Consider the following 12950-nt stretch of genomic DNA (forward strand, 5'->3'; position numbering starts at 1 on the left):
ATGAGGTGACTCCCCCTGCCTATACGGACTCTATGAGGTGACTCCCCCTGCCTATATGGACTCTATGAGGTGACTCCCCCTGCCTATATGGACTCTATGAGGTGACTCCCCCTGTCCTGCCTCAACTCCTTCTGGCTTCCTTACAGCCTGGCTCCTCCAGAAGTTCATGGCTGACTTCAGAGGTGTGGACATGGGTGGTCCTAGCTGAAGCACTGGGTACCAGCAAACATCGGTGAGCCTAGTGTTTGTGGATTTCTGCACAGTTCTTATCGTTTGTTTCCACACTTGGTAAGCCCATGGAGTGGTGGCCACTGAGGAACAACATGCTTCACTCAGACCCAGGAACCTGGCTATAAAATGCTGTGGCTTTGTACAGGCCACAGAGCTGCAGGAGAGGGGAACTTGTATAATCCGGTCGAGGGAGACCTGCCAGCTCTGGAGGGTGGCTGGAAAGAGAAGAGTCCCTGTGCCTGGTCACTGTCCTGAGTCCTGACAGTGGTCACCCGTGAGACTTTGATGTGGGCCACACCAAAGTAGGTTACTGTAACTGTATCTGTGGCCTACATGGCACAGCTGGGTTTTTACTGAAGACTGCAGGGTGTGTCTAGCAATGGAGATGAGCCTGGAATCTGGGTCTGCAGCTGAACCCCACGTCTGTGGACCCTAAATACCTAGAAGTGCTTCAGTGTACAGAGATTAGCACCTTCTGGAAGTAGCCATACCAAAGTAAGCCATGCCTTACCTCCGTGAAACATGGCTCGCTGGCACAGCTCGGTCCAGTTGCTCCCCGAAGCAAGAAGGGCATCGTAGGCTATCATGGGGGCATCATGGCCGCGCCGACCCCCTCGGCCTTCTGAGCTCCACTTCTTGTAGGTCTGAAGAGAACCACGGGTGACTGTGAGTCCAGGAAAAGGTCCCAGGCCCTCCCTGTGGCCGCTGCCCACCCGACATCCTCTTCCACTCTCTCGCTGTGTCCAGGAGTTCCGCGGAGCACAGACAGTTCCCAGGGCTGGGGCTGGACTCACCTTGTCTCTCTCCTCTGCGTCATAGTTGTCGGGAAAGGTGGCTTTGTCTTCTGCGTCTTCTCTGATTTTTCTTTCCTCCAAATAGAACTGCCATTTTGCTTCGAAGTAAAACCAGTGTTCTTGGTACTCTAGGTGTAAGCACAGGGCAGGTGGGCTGATGGTGCCTCAGGGGCGGGCACAGGGATGGGGGAGGTGGGCAGTGCCTGCTCCTGGCTGCAGCTGTGGGGATGGTGTATCTGTGCCAAATGTAAGCAGCTCCAAAGGGGGTGGCTGCTTCCAGAAGTGGCCCAGGCGGTGGGGGAGCGTGCAAAACACCAGGGTTACTTAACGCTCTTTAAAGCAGAAAGCGATCGATCGCAGAGTGACTATGGGCCTATAATCTTAATTAATGAGAGGGTGCAGCTCAGGGTTAAGGGGGCTTGCCTAGCATGCATAAGTGACTGAAAAGAGAAAAAGCTCCCCCAAAACAGAGAAACCCAGAGATCCAAAACAAACCCAATAGGGACATCTGTATTGTGATGAACTCAACCCTGGACGTGCACAGGGAGAGGAACAGTTCCATTATTACTGAGAGCCTGAAACCCAAGCCCCAGGTGAGCTGAAGTACTTCTGCCAGGTACATCTGATGAAGAGGGTACCAGCTGGGCAGGGGCCAGCAGCCGCTCATCTTACAGAGGACCGAGACCTCCAGAGACACGGCAGCAGGAAACGGGGTGCTCTGGGAGGTTCCCAGTGTGTCCTCCTCTGGAGGTGCCAAAGGGTGGGGAACGCCGTGGCCTTTAGTGGCTGGTAAGGGCTGGGGGACATAGCTGAAGGTAAAGATTCAGAACCTGTTTTCTGTGTATGGCTGGCCAGCAAAGGACAGAGGCTGGGACAGCCTCTTGGACTAGAACATTGGGACTCTGGACCTACCGGGCCTCATGAAGCTAAAACATTGCCTGCCTGAATACCACTAAAGGCGAAAGGCCTGTGTGGGCCAGCACTGGCCCCAGCTCTGCCTGAGGCGCTCGGGAGGGAGATTTCCAGACCCAGAGTCCAGGAGAGGCAAAGCCTGTCTGATTCTTTCAGCTGCCTTTCAGACCTAGAAAGGCTTCACCGGACACTCTCCAAGGGTGTTTACGGAGCAGTTGTTGAGTGAGCTTAGGCTCTATTCAAAGTGCTGTGTCAAAGAAACTCCTAAGGCTCTGGATTAAGCAAACCTAAAATCACACAGGCATAGTTGAACTGTTTGTCTGGGGTCACCTCTTAGAAACAGCTACGTCTCCAAATGGCCTGGCAATGGACTCTGTTCTCAGCTTCATGCCCCCGCTACCCCTCATGAATGGCACACTTCAGAAATAGCCACCTGGACTTCTGAGTGTCTCAGGTGTCCCTTAGCAATGTGAACATTGCGTTGTAAGGTTCTACTCTATCATAGCAACTACCTTCCAGTCTTGGGGGGCATCTGGTAACCTGCAGGGGTGAGAGAAACAGCCCACCTACTATGGGTAGCATAAGAGGATCTTCAGGGGACATTCGAGACAGAGGAACCAGGGAATGGTGGATTAATCTAAGCAAAAAAATAAAGGGTATAAATGTTCCTTGGAGGCGAAGTAAGTGAAGGTCGGGCAGTTCAGAGATGAGCTAGCTCGAATGCCTGGCGTCATCCTTTGGGTCCCATTTCCCCCAGGGCTGAGGCCAAGTGGGTGTCCTCTGTGTATCCTGTGTCCTTGTTCTGGAACCCTCTAGAACATACCCCCCCCCTTCTGGTGGTGACTCTTGGAGACTGCTCAGGAGTCACTCAGCTTCATTCTGTCTTGGAGAAGCTGTAACCCTGGCCCTGTGCTCCCAGCACCCCTCCCCCCCATTCCAGGACATCCCGGTGGCTTATTTTAAAAAGTTTGCTTCTACTTAGGTACACAGGCAGACACGTGGGGTCATCTATACTTCCCACTCACACATCCCTCCTAGTGTGTAGAGCAGCCCTGGGATGACAGTGTGTTCTGAATGCTCAGTGGCCTGGAGAGTGAGCACTGAGTTCCCTGGTCCTGCCTTCGGGCCCCTGTGTCTATGTCTCCTGTCCAGCACAACTCCTGAGCCAAGCAGGTGAGGGTGGGGTATACTTTGCTCCTTGTGTGTCAGACCCTGGAAGCCACCGTACTCCAGGGATGTCTGATGAACAGGATGACCATATCCAAAAGGTTGACAGGCTCCGGGTTAATGAGGACAGATAGAGACCTCCAGAGCACGGGCCTTTCGTGGTCTCTGAGGACTCATGGCACAGGGACCCATCTGGACACAGAAGGAAGTATCTGCCATGGGATACATCTCTTCAGTCAAAAACAGGTTAGGTGGGGTTGTGTGAAATGTAGGCGGGATTCATTCCTCTTCTGCACCAGACACTTGGTGTCTGCTTGGAGGGGCAGAGGGGGCGTGTCTCTGAGACTCAGGATGTTGAGGAAGAAGCCACTCCCTCATAAGGCAGTGGTTCTCCTTGAGGTCCTGATGCTACTTGGAGCAGTGTCTGCCCTCTGCCAGGTAAGGAGGACCTGCGTAAGCTAGCTCTTCCGGAACTGACCAGGGCTTCTCTAGACATTGCCTTTGGGGCAGCAGCCAGCGCTGCTGGGCAGCTGGTGCAGGACTTGAGTTTGAGCGTGAGCGCATGTGCTTTGGGTGAACAGAAGGTGCTGGGGCAGGAGGAAGTCAGGCTCACCTGCCATGTGCCGGATGGTTTTCCTACAGTACTCCTCAGCCAGAGGAAGCACCTTCAGCATCTCTCTTCCCCACTGCGCGAGTGGCTTTCCTTGTAGTGCGTAAGAGGCAAACAGTGCTGTGCACAGGGACCCAAGGAAACCTGGAGGGGATCAGGAAGAGAGAGATACAGCTCTGCTACCCTGGGCCAGTGGCTTTCTGAGTCCAAACACCTCTAGAGTCCTAACCCACGTCTAGAGCTGTGGGTTCTGCCTCTCTCTCTGTATAATAGGCAAGGCACCTTTTCAGGGCTGCTACAGAGCCCAGAGACTAAGCAGAGAGACACATAGCACAGGCCAGGCCGTGGAGAAGGGCATCGGCCCACAGAACTGATTGGGAGCCCTCATTAGCCTGGAGCCCACTTTCCCCTCAAGAACTATACCCTTATTTCTTTTGTTCTGGCACGAGTGGTATAGGAACCATGGGAATTTCCCCCTTGCATGGGCTCTCCAACATAACCACACTTGATCCCACTTCTGTCCTCAAGTGCATCACCGCCCGCATCAGGCTTTCCCCTGTTCAGTACCCGTTCAGTGCTTTACCTGTAGGGTGGTTGTGGGTCATCCTACCACACTCAATACTGACTTCGATGAGCGTCTCCAGCCTTTCTGGCTTCCAGTACCGCATTCCAATGCACATCGCTTTGGTGGCAGCTCCGAATCCTGAACCTACATGGGTGATAGACACCTGAGTTCAGGTTTGCACCCATGACCTGTGAGAGTCCCACATTTCTGAAGTGTGAGGAACACTGGAGAGTCAGTAAATGAGATGAGTGAGCAGTAAAGGCCACGGGAACCCTGGGCAAGAGAAAGGAGATCTGCAGTCAGGCTGCAAGAAAGTGGAGTTATTTAGCCCTCTGAAAACAGACTTTCTCTTGGCCCAGGGCAGTCTCATGATATGCTTTGACTCAGGGCACAACTGAAGCAGCGTTGAATCAGACATAGAGTCCTTTCTGTCCTCCTCCTCAGCCACCTCACGTATGTGCTGCGCTTCCACTCATCAAAACATGAATATTCTTTATTTCTGTTGTGAAGGCTCTCTACTGTCCTTCGAGAAGTTTCCTGTGTGTACATTCTATGAACTCTCTCCACATGCACAACCTTTCCATAGATATAGCTGTGGGGAGTGGTTAGAATCTTGCGTTATTTCTTTTAAAAAGATTAATTTATTTATTTTACGTATATGAGAGCACTGAGGCTGTACAGATCGTTGTGAGCCATCATGTGGTCTCTGGGGATTGAACTCAGGACCTCTGCCAGCTCTGGCCCCGCTCACTCCAGTCCAAAGGCACTGTAGCTGTCTTCAGACACTCAAGAAGAGGGCGTCAGATCTCATTACAGATGGTTGTGAGTCACCGTGGGGTTGCTGGGATTTGAACTTGGGGCCTTTGGAAGAGCAGCCTCTGCTCTTAACCACTGAGCCTTCTCTCCAATCCTGGAATCTTGCTTTTTTTCCCACCAATCTATAACCAAGAGTATCCACATCTCAACACACAGATCTACTTCGTGGTTTTAAACATCTGCGTGGCACTCTATTGTACTGATATATAATTAACATTCTCTTACTGAGGGACACCCGGGTGCTTCCAGGTTTTTGCTAGTACAGCTGATGGCACAAGGGTCACCCTCACACACATTTCTGCTCACTTGCTTTACTATGCTGCTTCTATGGGTCTTTAAGATTTTAGAAGTGGAATGTCAGCTCAAAATGCATTTTCATTAAATAGTTCTGACAGATAATACTGGGTTTTCTTCTCGAGAGTTTGTACCGCATTTGCCCTGCCTGGAAGGAAACTCTGTATGCCTCCTCATGTACCACAGCGATGACCCCGAAGTTTTCCTGGTTGGTAGCTGTGATGGTCAGTTTTGTTAACATGACACCATTAGGAAAACCTTGAAAGAGTCTCAGCGAGGGACTGCCTACACTGGACTGGTCTATGGGCATGTCAGCTGGGACTGTCTTAATTAAAGTAATTGATGTAGGAAAACCCAGTCCACTGTGGGCAGCACCATTCCTAGCCAGAGATCCTGAACACTTAAAAGTGGATGAATCAAGCTGTGCACAAGCAAGCAAGCAAGCAAGCAAGCAAGCGCGCACATGCATTCATTTCTCTTTGCTCTTGACTGTGGGTGCGGTGACTAGCTGACTAAAGTTCCTGCCTTGAGTTCTCTGTGATGATGGTCTGTAACCTGAAACCATAGCTGGAATAAACTACCTCCCCTCCAAACCTCTTTCATCTGGGGTGTTCCATCCCAGTAGCAGACATGAGAACAGAACAGTAGTCCTGCTATGCTTGCCTAAACTGCGACTCTTAGTTGTGACTCCTTCAGATGATCTCTCTTGCTGGTAACATCTATACCGCCCGCACTGCGTCTTCTATCGGACCTGGGTTGTTCTTGCCTGGCCTATCTTGGGTATCAGTGGCTGACCTGGTTCTGCCACGAGTGTTCTGCTGCTCTCCTGCCCTTTAGTTCAGAGACATCCCAAGTCTTAGCACTTCCTCTTCTCTTTGGGAAGAGTGAGCCCAGGACCCCAGAGTGATGGAGCTGGGGAAGCGGGGCTGACAGTGTGGTACCCACAGTGGAGCACATGGGTTCCCTCAGAGTAAATGCAGATCTGTGGGTTCACTATTATAAACGGGTACCAGTACGAGGTAGGCACAAGAGGAGGAGAGGCTCTGAGAGGTGGGAGCTGAGGCTGCCTGTATGCTGTGTCCCATGAAGATGGCATAGAACACAGGAGACATGAACACAGACAACACTTCTTACCAAAACATAAGCTTCAAGCAAAGGCAGCAAAAAATAGTCCTTAAAGGAAAGTGGAGATGGGTACCAAAACCCCTCTGCAGAAGCATGTTGTCGAGTAGACAGCATCTTTAAGAGATGCTCAGGCAAGCTGGGATAGCTCACAGGGGATGCCCTGCCTGTCAAAGGATCTGATCCAGATGGATGGGAATACCACACCAAGTGTCGGGGCAGACTGCCGGCATTCACACACACACACAGGGTCCCTAACTGCAGCTCTGTGGACAGAGAGGTCTCTGACCCTTTTCACTGAAGGGCGTATGCCATGCGAGGAGGTAGTTATCCGGCTTCAGCTGGGAGCAGCCCTCGATCGTGGAAGGGTCCGGCCGATGTTCTGAGAGCGTCTCCACCGTCTCCACATAGCGCTTTACCATCTCTCGGTACAGGTCGTCTAGGCACCAGTAGTCTGTGGAGGGAGGGGTGGGGAACAGATCTCAGCGTGGATAGCAAGTATGGGAGGGGTTGGGTGTAGGAACAGGTTCCATCAATAGCGACTCCCCTGCCGCCTGGATGAATTTTAGACTTCCAGTTGCCTGGTACCCTATTCTGGTGTCCTGAGGGTCTAGGGAACACCCACCCACCACCTTCATTTCTACTAACAGTCTTGTCTACTTGGAATAATACATATGCCTGGCTCGGGAAGAGGCACTGTTGGGCAGTGTGGTCTTGTGGGTGTGGGCTTTAATACCCTTGTCCTAGCTGCCTGGGAGCCAGTCTTCCACTAGTAGCCTTCAAATGAAGATATAGAACTCTCAGCTCTGCCTATATCATGCCTGCCTAGATGCTGCCCGGTCCCCTCCTCCCTCTGAACCTGTAAGCCAACCCCAGTTAAATACTGTCCTTTATAAGATTTGCCTTCGTCATGGTGTCTGTTCACAGCAGTAAAATTCTCACTAAGACAAATAAACTATATCAAACTGTACCACGCAGAGCAGCGGACACCAGGAGACAGGATGATTTCACTGAGCCTTAACTCCCAATTACCGACCTTCTTGGGAAACCAGGGCTCTGCGTGGCTGCTATTGCCAAATGTGCTCTAGTCCCCTGAAGTGCCTCTGGGGGACCAGAGTGGGTCAAAACCCTGAAGGATCATGGGGCACAGGGATGAAAAGAGCTAGTCCATCCTGAAGCCCTGCCTTGGGCCAGCATGGCGTTCACTTCCACCTCACAGGCTCCAGAGCAACCACCATTTTCTCCAGGAAGACTGCCACAGCCAGAACGCATGGGTTTTATGGCAGAGCCAGAGATTTTTGGTCACTAAGTTAATCCACGGCTTGGTGGACAAAAGGACAGTGGAGTCCAGAGTGTGTGACCATCTGAAGAGAAGGAGGTAGTCCTGGTGCCCAATGAGGCTGTAGTTATGATCTTCCATGCGTTCTTGCATGGCCACCACCGGGTTTTTGTCCCATGCCACAGCTGCGCTTTGGATAAAGCGCCGCTAGGAGACAAGCACTGGCTCTTTCGCTGGCCATGGTGACCTGTGTTTGCTGAGAGCTGGGTGGTTAGAGAAGGACAGGGCATGGCAAGGGGCTGGTGATGACCCGTGCCAGAACAGAGAGGGTTGGAAACCTCTGAGACTCCCTCGTTGCCAAATGGAGTGAAGTGCCTGACTGCTCACTGATGGGATCAGAGCTTTACCCACGGCTGTGAGTGGCTGGAGAAAGAGCCCCTCTCCTGCCCTGCCCTGCCCCGCCCTGCCCCGCCCTGCCCCGCCCTGCCCCGCCCTGCCCCGCCCTGCTCTCAGTGTGCCTGGAACACAGGCAAACCCTCCCATTTCTCCTTCCTTACAGGGCTCATGCCTAGCGTGGAACTGGGGCAGGAGGAAGGATGGGCGGAACTTTGGGAGGAGGGAGCACCCTAAGTCATAACCACGCTTCATGTGGCAACCCTACAGGAATAAAATTAGCTGCGGCTGCCTGCAAACCCCTGCTGGGAGGCAGGTCCGAGCGGCTGGCACTGGTTTTCTGGTGCTATCTGCTTACAAATGGCGGCAGCTTCTTCTTCTGTTCTGGCAGCCTGGCTCTTCCCGGTCCCTCTTAAACCATTATTATGAGATCAGATAGCGCGAAATCTCTGCCTTCAACTAAAACCGAGCTTTCTCGGAGTGAAAGGAGGGCCACAAGGAACCCAGCAGTCACGGGGTAGGAATATACACAAGAAATGCGCTGGTCGGGCTGGTGAGATGGCTCAGCGGTTAAGAGCACCCGACTGCTCTTCCAAAGGTCCTGAGTTCAAATCCCAGCAACCACATGGTGGCTCACAACCATCCGTAACAAGATCTGGTGCCCTCTTCTGGAGTGTCTGAAGACAGCTATAGTGTACTTACATATAATAAATAAATAAATCTTTAAAAAAAAAAAAGAAAGAAAGAAACGCGCTGGTCAGTCGGTTGACCCTTCTGGGCACTCTGCCTTGACGTCGAGGCTCGTCTCCCTACCCAGTCCTCCTGAAGGATAAGTCACTTTAGAAGACCGACCAACAGCTCTTAACTAATGTGAGAATAATAATAATTAAGGAGGAAAAGGAGAAGGAGAAGGAGGAGGAGGAGGAGGAGGAGGAGGAGGAGAAGAAGAAGAAGAAGAAGAAGAAGAAGAAGAAGAAGAAGAAGAAGAAGAAGAAGAAGAAGAAGAAGACCATGATGGAGTTTGAAGTAAAACAACAAGAATTCCACAAGGTTGTATCCTCTCTCATTCATTCTGGCTCCAGCCTGTGTGTCTGCCAGTGAGCCACTGAGAGGAAGAAAAGGAGAAGGTCTGGTACACCCTTCCTCTGCTGGTCTCAAGTTCTCTTCAGGCTGTGCCTCAAGTCACCTCACCAGTTCCTCAGCAGCCAATCGGGAATGTGGAGCTTCATACCTGGGCCTCAGAGCAAACAGTCCCGATGTGAGTCACATGCTCACTAGGTGCTCACCCGGGGCCGTGGTGAAGTTGCCTTGGTCCTCTGAGTAAGGTCTCCGGAGCACCACTACTGGAATGACTTGTAGAATGTCAGGCCCTGTCCTTGTTTCCGCTCTCGTGTCCCGAATGGCACCCGCTGACCCTGAATGAGCTGTGGCCACCGTGGCAGCCGAGCCGTGGTTTATAGATCGCCTAGTCTTCGCTGGGTTATGGAATCCTGAGTGGCACCTGTTTTATTGTGCCAAGAGTGGTTCCGCTCTGGGGAGCAGGCTATGGGGCACCGAAACACCACAATACGTAGTTCTGTGACCACCTTGACCTTAGGCAGCAGGAGGGATACGTAAGAACACAGCTTGTGGCCAGGGGCCGGGATGTGCTGTCAGTTGGCTGCACAGCACTGGACAAGTTACCCAACTATTCTGGGTGTCCATCTCTCACCTGTGGAAACCCTGAAGCCACCTTTCAGAGTGTGATAATGACATGGCCTTGGGACAGTGTGTGTCAGGCGGGTGGGACAGCTCCTCATGCACATTTGCTGCAAGGAGTTGTGCCTATGGTTACTGACCTGTCTCCAAGAACTCCTGAAGTGGACTACAATGGTTAAAGGCTGGGTTGTTTAGAGAGAAAACCTTGAGTTTCTGTGAGCAGAAAGTACATGCTTACTTTGAAGAGCAGTGGTTCTCAACCTTCCTGATGCTGTGACCTTTAATACAGTTCCTCGTGTTGTAGTGGCCCCCCCGCCTCCCAGCCATAAAGTTATTTCGTTGCCACCTCAAAACTGAAGTCTGCTACTGTTATGAATATGGATTGTAATGTAAATATCTGTGTTTTACAATGGCTTTAAGTGACCACTGTGAGAAGGTCACTTGACCCCCAAAGGGGTTGTGACCCACAGGTTGAGAACCTCTGGTTTAGAGGCTCAACTAAAGGGGTGTCCATGAGCTACAGTAAGAAGCTATGACAGCAACATATGCTTGGTAAACCTGGTGACTGGCAGGGAGCCCACTTCTCCCCCAAAACAAACAAACAAACCAAATAATAATAATAATAATAATAAACCCTCAGTACTGCAAACAGGCCCAAACCTTCCTAAATGTACACAGTTCATCTTGAGTGGACCGTTGTCCATTGATCTAATCCCAAGTGCTCTGTGTCATTACACAGGACCTACCTGAGCCAGGGGCTCTCCAGGGAAGCCCCAGGGATAGACACACACCAAGCACTCTGCACCCTCAGAACCCCCGTCGGCAGTAAGCACCCACAAGCACCTCTATGTGACTTGGCTGTGCGCTGGCAATATGAAAACAAGCGTTCCGAGGAAGTACTGACTGCAGTTTTAAGTCCTGTTTTCCAGAGGTTGTGGGAGCCGTGGTGGGCTCTGAGCTGCACTATCGACCATAAAAGCAGATAAGTATGCCCCCAAAATATGAGAGGAAATAAAGATTTGGAATTCATAATATTTTCGAAGCATCTCATTCCCTGTAGTGTGTGCTAAAACTGCCTCAGCAATGTGCTTTCTCCCCTCTCCCCGCCCCCAGCTATTCAGGGGCGAGTTGATGATATTCCTATACAATGACCACAGAATCCATAAATACCTGGGTTTCATCATGAGGTACACTCAGAAAGATGCTTCACCATTTTCAACAAGCTGTGACACCATATCTTATCAATGTGCTTCAGCTCTATTTAGAGACGCGGCATTGGTGGCATTCCTATACAATGACCACAGAACTAAGCTGAGAGTGTTCACGACAGTCGGACAGAGCAGGGAACGCGTAAGTGGGGTCTGTTGGCTCAACTGCTGGCCTCAGGCCTCAGTTTTGCAATGATGGCATGCCAGACCTGCAGGATATTACCACCACACCATGTCGAGCAAAGAAACACGGCGCTTGTATATGTGCGCGTCTCTGAAATCCAGGTAACATTTCCTTGATCTTCGCGCTGATCTGTTCCTTAGAGAACAAGCTTTGCTCTCCCACGTCCAAAACTCTTCCTTAGAACATTCACTCATAAATAATGCCCAAACGGAATCGCTTGGACAGATAGTTCAGCCTTAATTATTTGGATCTGAGATGCCATCCCCCAAACAGTGTTCTCTCAGTGGGCCCACATTTCAAGCTTTTCTGTGGTAGACTTAGAACAAGATGCTCCGCCTCTGCAGTGAGAACCTATGTATGTGCTTTATCTCCCCCCAACCCCCCCCAGAGCAGCTCCCAAAGGCTCACGTAACACAGAAACAAGCCCATACTGTTTAGAATCTGGAGCTTAATTATCTGCCAAGAGCTGCTGTCCCCCAAAGACACTCAGGAGAAACATGACCCGCCTGCTGCCTCTCGGGCTCCAAGTCTTGGGTGAATATTAAATCCCCGCCTTCAGCAACAGTGTCAGGTAACTCAGGGCTCTAAGGCACCACCTTCGGGGTTCTTGGTGCTGGTTTGCTATCAACCCAGGCGTCTGGTCTTTCCACCCCAACACACCTGGAGCATATGCCAGTCAGTCCTACCTGTGGTCAGGGCTTCGGCAGTCGCCATGTGCATGATGGTGTTGTTGCTCACTGGCCACCTCCCAGGTGAGAGCACAAGGCTGTCCAGTCCCCCCGTCTTTTGCAGCTCCCCCTGGATCGAGCCTAAAACGCTGTTCTCCCTGCGGACGTTTCCATAGCCGAGGGCATCTCCAACACTCCCCAACAGCATCGCAGCCTTGAACTTCTCCATCTTGGAAGGTGACCCCCTCTTACCCTGCGGTAGCCTTTGTCCTCTCCTGGCCACCCTTAGCCAGCCCCGCTGACATTTATACTGGTCATTGTATCACCATCCAGCACTCTCCAAAGGGCCAGGCGTTCCTTCCCTGCCTTGGCAGGTGGCACCAATGAGATAAAGGCTCAGAGCTCACCACGTGGGAGCTGTTTGGACGGAGCAAAGGAGCCTGCTGGCGCCAGTGTACACCCAGCCAGCTCAGAGCCCATGTGCTGTGCTACTGTGTCAGCACCTTGGTGGGTTGTGCCCCCTGCTGGCAGAGCGACAAGCCACAATGGGAACAGACTGCTACATCCCAGTTCCTTGGCCATCTGCTCTGCCCTCCCTTCAGACAGACACACTCCTCTTGCCTCTCCTCTTGTCTGCCCTCTTTCATTCAGCCTAACGCTGAGGCCCACCCATTGTAGTTTTATGCTTTTAGAAAACTTTTCTGGCTGGGCGATGGTGGTACACACCTCAGCAGGCAGGGGCAGGGGCAGGGGCAGGGGCAGGGGCAGGTGCAGGTGGATCCCTGAGTTTGAGGCCAACCTGGTTTACAGAGTGAGTTCCAGGATAGCCATAGCTACACAGAGGAACCCTGCCTCAAAAACAAAACAAACCCATTCCTTATTATAAAATTGAGGGCTGTGGGCTGCAGTAGGCCGGACAGTTACCTAATGTATACAAGGCCCTTTGTCTGATCCTCAGCTCCATTAAAACTGTCACAAGAGAAAACCTTACAGGAATGAGCACTCCTAG

The 12950-nt window shown here is 51.7% G+C and overlaps 1 protein-coding gene across 2 annotated transcripts in view; it reads right to left on the reverse strand.

Annotated features, from left to right (window-relative positions):
* Positions 1-12307, reverse strand: part of LOC110337042 (protein ADP-ribosylarginine hydrolase-like protein 1) — a 34620-nt gene extending 22313 nt beyond the window's left edge. For both annotated transcript variants that reach the window (XM_029532086.1, XM_021219784.2), the window contains exons 1-6: positions 11960-12307; positions 6801-6965; positions 4298-4423; positions 3718-3858; positions 1026-1153; positions 743-875 (exon numbers count right to left, since the gene is read on the reverse strand). In XM_029532086.1, coding sequence (XP_029387946.1) covers positions 743-875; positions 1026-1153; positions 3718-3858; positions 4298-4423; positions 6801-6965; positions 11960-12170 — 904 coding nt within the window. In that variant the 5' untranslated portion in view covers positions 12171-12307. The remainder of the gene's footprint in view (positions 1-742; positions 876-1025; positions 1154-3717; positions 3859-4297; positions 4424-6800; positions 6966-11959) is intronic.
* Between the last annotated feature and the right edge of the window lie 643 nt (positions 12308-12950).

The sequence above is a fragment of the Mus pahari genome, chromosome 19, assembly GCF_900095145.1.
Source record: "Mus pahari chromosome 19, PAHARI_EIJ_v1.1, whole genome shotgun sequence".
In the NCBI taxonomy this organism is placed as follows: Eukaryota; Metazoa; Chordata; class Mammalia; order Rodentia; family Muridae; genus Mus; species Mus pahari.